Below are 8,345 nucleotides of genomic sequence, written 5' to 3' on the forward strand. Positions count from 1 at the left end.
ATTATAATTCAGCATTTATAATTATTTACATAGCAATAACAGTAATATTTAAAAAAAGTGATAATATATAATATTTGTAACAGGTGGAAAAAAACAACTTAAGAGATAATTATAATTCAGAATAAAAGGTAAAGTATTAACATTATGGTTACAGTTCGCAAAGGTGAAGGAGGTAATGAAGGAGGTAAATCCCTTCACCCTGGTATTTCTTGACCTATCCTGGCCTGGATCAAACAGAGGAAGACTCCACATCCGGCTGACTGACACCACGCTGGCTACACAGTTTGAGATGATGTGTATGGGTGAGAAACCGGGCTGCTCCTACCTCAACACTAAACTACTACAGGTGTGGCACAAGGGTGAGCCAGGAGAGTGTGTGAGGGGTGGAGACTACCAGCATAATAATGGTTATGGAGGATCCCCACTGTTGATTCATCACCAAGATGACCGTAAGTACAAGAAGTCAGGATGTGCTGGTGATGTGTGGCTACCATATTTGCCGTGGAGTAAGAAAAGTACTCAGTTTTACATCACCACCAGGGACCTCAGAGGTGATCAGAGGTCTCGTGTATTTGGTAAAGTGGTGAAAGGTCTGGATGTAGTGAAGGCAGCAATCAACCATAGAGACATCAGAGAGGTGACCGTGATGGACTGTGGTGTTGTGTTGACACTATAGTTCACTGTGCAATCACTATTGTCACCATCACTAGAGTGGAGTGCTGCCTTCGCCACTAGAGTGGAGTGCTGCCTTCGCCACTAGAGTGGAGTGCTGCCTTCGCCACTAGAGTGGAGTGCTGCCTTCGCCACTAGAGTGGAGTGCTGCCTTCGCCACTAGAGTGGAGTGCTGCCCTCGCCACTAGAGTGGAGTGCTGCCCTCGCCACTAGAGTGGAGTGCTGCCCTCGCCACTAGAGTGGAGTGCTGCCTTCGCCACTAGAGTGGAGTGCTGCCTTCGCCACTAGAGTGGAGTGCTGCCTTCGCCACTAGAGTGGAGTGCTGCCTTCGCCACTAGAGTGGAGTGCTGCCTTCGCCACTAGAGTGGAGTGCTGCCTTCGCCACTAGAGTGGAGTGCTGCCTTCGCCACTAGAGTGGAGTGCTGCCTTCGCCACTAGAGTGGAGTGCTGACGTCTCCACCACAGCGGAGTGCTGCCGTCTCCACCACAGCGGAGTGCTGCCGTCTCCACCACAGCGGAGTGCTGCCGTCTCCACCACAGCGGAGTGCTGCCGTCTCCACCACAGCGGAGTGCTGCCGTCTCCACCACAGCGGAGTGCTGCCGTCGCCACCACAGCGGAGTGCTGACGTCGCCACCACAGCGGAGTGCTGACGTCGCCACCACAGCGGAGTGCTGACGTCGCCACCACAGCGGTGTGTTGCCATCTCCATTTCATTACTCGGTCTTTTGTAGCATTTTCTGTATGATAATTATTGTTTGATCAAAATTTTGTGTATAATATGTTGGTCAATATTCATTTTAAATATTTGTATTCTCCCTGGAAAAGTGGAAAGGATTCTTCCTCCGTAAGCCATGCGTGCCGTAAGAGGCGACTAAAATGCCGGGAGCAAAAGACTAGTAACCCCTTTGCCTGAATAAATTACTACATTTAAAAAATAAAAAAAATAGTTTTTCTTTTTAGGTCACTCTTCCGCGGTGGGATTCGGCCAGTTCGTTGAAAAAAAAAATAGTGGATTTTATGGTCGGTATTCGTGTTTGGTTAATAGTTTTGTATAATATTTATGGTCACTACTTCTTTTATATTAACTCAGTTAATATAAAAGTCTTAATGTGCCTGGCCAGTATAACAGTGATAAATATATTGTTGACCAGACATTAGTGTTTTATTAAGCCAGAACAAGTTTGACAGTAGTAACCTCCTGAGGTACTTGTATTCCACCACATGTTTGACAGTAGTAACCTCCTTAGGTACTTGTATTCCACCACATGTTTGACAGTAGTAACCTCCTGAGGTACTTGTATTCCACCACATGTTTGACAGTAGTAACCTCCTGAGGTACTTGTATTCCACCACATGTTTGACAGTAGTAACCTCCTGAGGTACTTGTATTCCACCACATGTTTGACAGTAGTAACCTCCTGAGGTACTTGTATTCCACCACATGTTTGACAGTAGTAACCTCCTGAGGTACTTGTATTCCACCACATGTTTGACAGTAGTAACCTCCTGAGGTACTTGTATTCCACCACATGTTTGACAGTAGTAACCTCCTGAGGTACTTGTATTCCACCACATGTTTGACAGAAGTAACCTCCTGAGGTACTTGTATTCCACCACATGTTTGACAGTAACCTCCTGAGGTACTTGTATTCCACCACATGTTTGACAGTAGTAACCTCCTTAGGTACTTGTATTCCACCACATGTTTGACAGTAGTAACCTCCAGAGGTACTTGTATTCCACCACATGTTTGACAGTAACCTCCTGAGGTACTTGTATTCCACCACATGTTTGACAGAAGTAACCTCCTGAGGTACTTGTATTCCACCACATGTTTGACAGTAGTAACCTCCAGAGGTACTTGTATTCCACCACATGTTTGACAGTGGTAACCTCCTGAGGTACTTGTATTCCACCACATGTTTGACAGTAGTAACCTCCAGAGGTACTTGTATTCCGCCACATGTTTGACAGTAGTAACCTCCAGAGGTACTTGTATTCCGCCACATGTTTGACAGACACTTCCAAAGGTACTTGTAGTCCATAACTAGTGTATCTCACAGTAGTGAGCTCAGCCCTGGATCAACAGTTAACTCTTCCAAGGTTCAGACCATGATCTGAAAATTGCTCTCAGGGTCCAAGAATTTAAGAATGAAAATCTTAGTTTAAAATATTATAGTGAAGGTAGAGAAACAAAGCAAAATTTCCCATCAGCACTTACCGATAGTGCCGTGAAGTTGATAGTATGTTAGGTAAGACACATATGCAACAGTTAGGTATCTATTTCGAAACGTTTCGCTTACACAGTAGGCTTCTTCTTCAAGAAGAAGCCTACTGTGTAGGCGAAACGTTTCGAAATAAAGATACCTAACTGTTGCATATGTGTCTTACCTAACAACCTGTCGGTATTTTATACCATTTTCTGGATCATAATATCAGCAAGGCACTCACTCCTACAGCATATTGCTCAAAATATTTCATTCTTGTTCATAAGAGTGGTGCACGCATCGTCATGGTGTAAAATGCTGGACAGGCTCCTAATCATTTAATTCTTACCTGCACTGACAGCATTCTTGTTACGATTCATAAACACATTTCTCTTAATTCTTACAGTGGAATCATAGTTTTTTCACATAGCATTCTTCAATGTGATTTTCTGACATGTTATGCAGTCATGGAGCAACTTGTAAGGCCGCCACAGGTAACTATTATAGTTTTCATTCTGTTTCATTCATTTTTAATGCTCATTTTAAGAAATAAAAGTTTGACAGAAATGAGAAGTCAAATTAATAAAATATTATTTTTTTTTATTTGGGAAAATCACAACCCCAATATGGGCAATGCAAAATAAAACTGGTATGTCTCTACTAATGTGTAATCGACATTTTTCATTATTTGAAAATGTTTATAATTTATTTTCATCTCCCCGAGGAATAAGGTTGCTGTGGAAAATTTTTACTTAATTTTCCTAAATGTAGGAAATAGGAATGAATATAACTGTATATTAAAATTTTATGCTATTTGGAACCTTCGAGAAATTTTAAGTGAAGGGGTGGGGGGTAGAAAAGGCGTGGGAGTGGCGCTGCTGAGATAGACTATACTGAATTTAATGTGTGAACACTGGACTGAATTGTGCAACGTAATAAGGTGTTCTCGAAAGTCAATTGGTGTTTCTTCGGCTTGAATTTGTAATAGGAACCCTGTTAATGTTCCCTGCTGAACAATTGGGATAAATAGTATGGAAAACCCTTATAAGTCGGCAACCAAGATGGAAAAATAGAGGACACTAATTCTCCCAGGGCACACCTTGGCTAGTGATGCTTACCAATAATGTACAGTAGTTTTTGTGTTGGTCATCATAAATTCTAGTTGCTAGGGTAAGGTTAGGGTGTGTTCCATCAGCATTAATCTCTTCCTGTGATAAATGGTAAATGGTAATACCAATTTGTTTTGTGTACCCAGTAAGCCTAATCATATACAGTCCACATTATTTTATAATTTACTATTATTGGTACTAATGTTTAATATTATAATTATTTAATGGCAGGTCTAGCTTTTGTGAGTGGTGAAGGAGTGAGCATCGAGGGAGTTACAGTTCGGCTACCTACTGTGACCTAAGTCCCACTTATCTCACTCAAATTACTTGCCTGTAATAATTCGGGTAATACCCTGTAAATCTCGTGCAGATAATTTACTCATGTAATAATTCACAATAGTTGGTAGATTTTTTATAAATTATTCAGTTTTCACTGCCGAATATAAATGCAAAAATATTTTGGATTTTTAGAAAATACAATGATGGAATTGTAAAACATACACTGATGAATGCTTATTGTGAAAATTTTAATTTAATTCATTATTTATAGAGATATCAAAGTAAATAGGTCAACTGATTTTCGAGATATTCGTCATAAACGGCGGCGCCATCCCCGAGTGGGAAAAAATATTTTTTATATTTTCTCGAGTGATTGACACTACATATGAGTAAAAGCATATGAAGGGATTCTAGTTGAACTCATCTTGTATAGTATACCCTAGCAAGAACACATTTTCTGAAGTGGCAATGGGTTAGAGAAAGTGTAATATTGCATGACCCCCGCAGGGGTAACTCTGAACTTCAGTGCCACTCGATGCACCTACTACTAAGTAAGTAAGTTTATTCAGGTATACACAAATACAGTTACATAGAATTATCATACATAGCAGCACATGTGTAGAGAACCTAGGATAACCCAAAAAAGTCAGACAGAGTGACTTATTTCCATTGGGGTCCTTTTACCTTATTAAAATATAAAGGTTATAATTTCTTATTATTCTACAATGAAGATAACATCTTATTATCATACTAAAAAGACTATCTACTACACGAGGGTCATTAAGACTATCTACAATACGAGGGTCATTACTAGGAATAAGGTAAAATTTACACGTATGTTAGCTAAAAAATAGAAAATCATTCCCCTCCCTTTCTGTAGCTACATTCATCAGACACCTTTTGGCAATCTTCTTGAACTGGTTCATGCTATGACTGGCTTTGACATGTGCGGGAAGTCTGTTCCATTCCTTTATTGCTGTACAATAAATTGACAGCAAGATATTCTGGACATTGTTCGTGAGCAATTTTATAAACATGATTTAGCTTCAGTTGTTTTACTCTGTCTTCAACATTCAGCATATCCAACTGCTGTAATTCATCCTGGCCTACATGTTCTCTTGGTCCCAGCCCCAGGATGAATCTTACGATTTTGTTCTGGGTGATTTGCAGTCTATCTTTCAGTTTTTTTGTCAAGGCAGAGTACCAAGAAGAGCAAGCGTAATCCATATGGCATTGTATAAGGGCTAGACATAGGGTCCTGCGAGTCTCAGTAGGTAGACACTGTGCTTGTCTATACAGGAACTTCAGTCTGGCATTCACTTTCTTTATTACACTGTTCCCTATCAATTCTCCTGACATGCATGGGTCAAAGGGGATTCCCAAATATTTTACTGATGAAACCCAAGTGATGGGCTCCCCATTACATTGAACATTAAAATTATTTACCCTTCTCAGTTTGTTTCGTGCCAAAGAGAATGGCTTCAGTTCGTTGAAAAAAAAAATAGTGGATTTTATGGTCGGTATTCGTGTTTGGTTAATAGTTTTGTATAATATTTATGGTCACTACTTCTTTTAAATTAACTCAGTTAATATAAAAGTCTTAATGTGCCTGGCCAGTATAACAGTGATAAATATATTGTTGACCAGACATGCTAAAGGAATAATAGGAAAAGTCGGTCGATGGATCTATAATTTCCTCACTAACAGAACACAGAGAGTAGTCGTCAACAGAGTAAAGTCCGAGGCAGCTACGGTGAAAAGCTCTGTTCCACAAGGCACAGTACTCGCTCCCATCTTGTTCCTCATCCTCATATCCGACATAGACAAGGATGTCAGCCACAGCACCGTGTCTTCCTTTGCAGATGACACCCGAATCTGCATGACAGTGTCTTCCATTGCAGACACTGCAAGGCTCCAGGCGGACATCAACCAAATCTTTCAGTGGGCTGCAGAAAACAATATGAAGTTCAACGATGAGAAATTTCAATTACTCAGATATGGTAAACATGAGGAAATTAAATCTTCATCAGAGTACAAAACAAATTCTGGCCACAAAATAGAGCGAAACACTAACGTCAAAGACCTGGGAGTGATCATGTCGGAGGATCTCACCTTCAAGGACCATAATATTGTATCAATCGCATCTGCTAGAAAAATGACAGGATGGATAATGAGAACCTTCAAAACTAGGGAGGCCAAGCCCATGATGACACTCTTCAGGTCACTTGTTCTGTCTAGGCTGCCTCTTCAAGGGGGGCTCCTTGGCGTGGTGAAGAGGCTCTTGGTCTGAGGAATTAGACCTATCGGTCTTCTTCCTCAGACCGAACCTAATTACCCCCCAATCTCCCCTCCCCTATCCCATCCTCCCCATCCTCCCCTTTTTCCTTTCCTCCTCCTCCTCCCCACTCCTCCCTTTTGCCCTTCCTCTTTTTGTCCTTTGGGATTTCTCCCACAGGCGCGCTAGTTCCTAGGTAGGAGAAAGGACACCGGGGTCCATCCCATTCCGTTGAGGTTTCTTGGCGGTGGCGTAGTTTGCCGTGGAATCTGGATTGCCTAGGGATGTCCCGATCCCTCTCCGGTATCCCGGAGTAGCTTTGGGTGTCTTTTGGGCGACGGGTGTAGCTCTGGAAGCCACCTTTCGGATTCCGGGGGTGGTGGCTGAAGGAGGTATGCTTTGTGGCGGATATCCGGCCGCCCTCTCTTTTGTCCACCGAGGTAGCTCGGCAGATGTGAGGTTGCTATCCCAGATTGCTGGTTTACTGGCATGAAGGGTAGGGTATGGCACGGGTTCCATGCTGCATCTGCGCTACTAGCGGTGTCGAGTCCTCTTGGGCGCGGAGGGAGATTTCTGGCCCTTTCATCCCTCCTAGGAACTATCCCTCCCCGGTCCCCCCTTTTTTTTTCTTTTTTTTATTTTTATTTTCTTTTCTTCTTTCTTTTTTTTTCTTAAAAACAAAAAGAAAGAAGTAACCTAACCATGGCAGCCCTAGTCCATGAACCTGGTACCCCCGGGCCCCTTCTTGATACCGCACCCCGTTCTGACCCCGCCTCGTCTTTGGACCACTCTTCAGACATTCCTCATGCCTCTGTACCTATTGCCGGTGCTGTTTCCTCACCCGCTTCAGGTACTGAGGCCTCGACTGACTCCTTCGATTTATCAGACCTTCGCTCTCCTCTGACTATGCTTCCGGCCTCTCCCTCTACGGTGCGGCAATTTTCAAATCGCCGACCCGTTCCACGTCGGACCAACTCTGGTCCCACGCCTAAACGTCAACGACAATTACCTGCTGATGATACTTCTCCACCTTCACCTTCTCGTTCTTCTCAGAAACGATCGACACGTCCTTCACTACCTTTCCACGCTCAGTTTCAGACTGAACAGTGGACTAAATTCTTCACTTTACGACCAACTTCCTCTACTGCCTATCTTTCTGACCATAGTATTGGCAAGGCACTCCTACGCCATGTTGGTAAAGATATTTCTTTTCATGCTCTTAAGAGCGGTACGCGCATCATTACCGTACAGAATGCTACCCAGGCTCGTGAGCTCTCTCGTCTTACCCATATAGATACTGTTCCTGTCACCCTTGAAAAACATCATTCCCTCAATTCTTGTAGTGGTACCGTTATTCTGCCCCATACCATAGTTCAACAAAATTTCCAGACATGTGGCACCGACATTCTAGAACAGCTGGAACTCCAAGATCTCCCAATCCTCAAGGTAGACACTTACGTTCTTCCTGCCCGTGGGCGGAGACGATACCCTAGCAATGTGGCTCGTTTAACTTTTGACAGCCGAGAACTCCCATCCTCCGTTTATATAGCAGGACATCGGTTACAAGTTCGAAAGGTGATCCCTACACCACAACAGTGTAGAAATTGCTGGCGATTTGGCCATCCAGCGAAATATTGCAGATCTATCGCCGAATGCCCAGTCTGTGGTGCCGATGACCATTCTAATACGTCTTGCAATCGATCTCCCTCTTGCCTTAACTGTCATGAGGCTCACCCTTCGTACTCTCGCCGTTGTCAGGTCTATTTAAACGAGCGGGAAATCCGTTACCTCAAAGAGACAGA

At 42.9% G+C, this 8,345-nt stretch overlaps 1 protein-coding gene across 2 annotated transcripts in view; it reads left to right on the forward strand.

Moving 5' to 3' along the window:
* Positions 1–1,825, forward strand: part of LOC128695213 (uncharacterized) — a 91,535-nt gene extending 89,710 nt beyond the window's left edge. For both annotated transcript variants that reach the window (XM_053785731.2, XM_070091493.1), the window contains one exon: positions 155–1,825. In XM_053785731.2, the coding sequence (XP_053641706.2) occupies positions 155–676 (522 nt within the window). In that variant the 3' untranslated portion in view covers positions 677–1,825. The remainder of the gene's footprint in view (positions 1–154) is intronic.
* The last annotated feature ends 6,520 nt before the right edge of the window (positions 1,826–8,345 follow it).

Source organism: Cherax quadricarinatus, chromosome 35 (assembly GCF_038502225.1).
Source record: "Cherax quadricarinatus isolate ZL_2023a chromosome 35, ASM3850222v1, whole genome shotgun sequence".
Taxonomy (NCBI): domain Eukaryota; kingdom Metazoa; phylum Arthropoda; class Malacostraca; order Decapoda; family Parastacidae; genus Cherax; species Cherax quadricarinatus.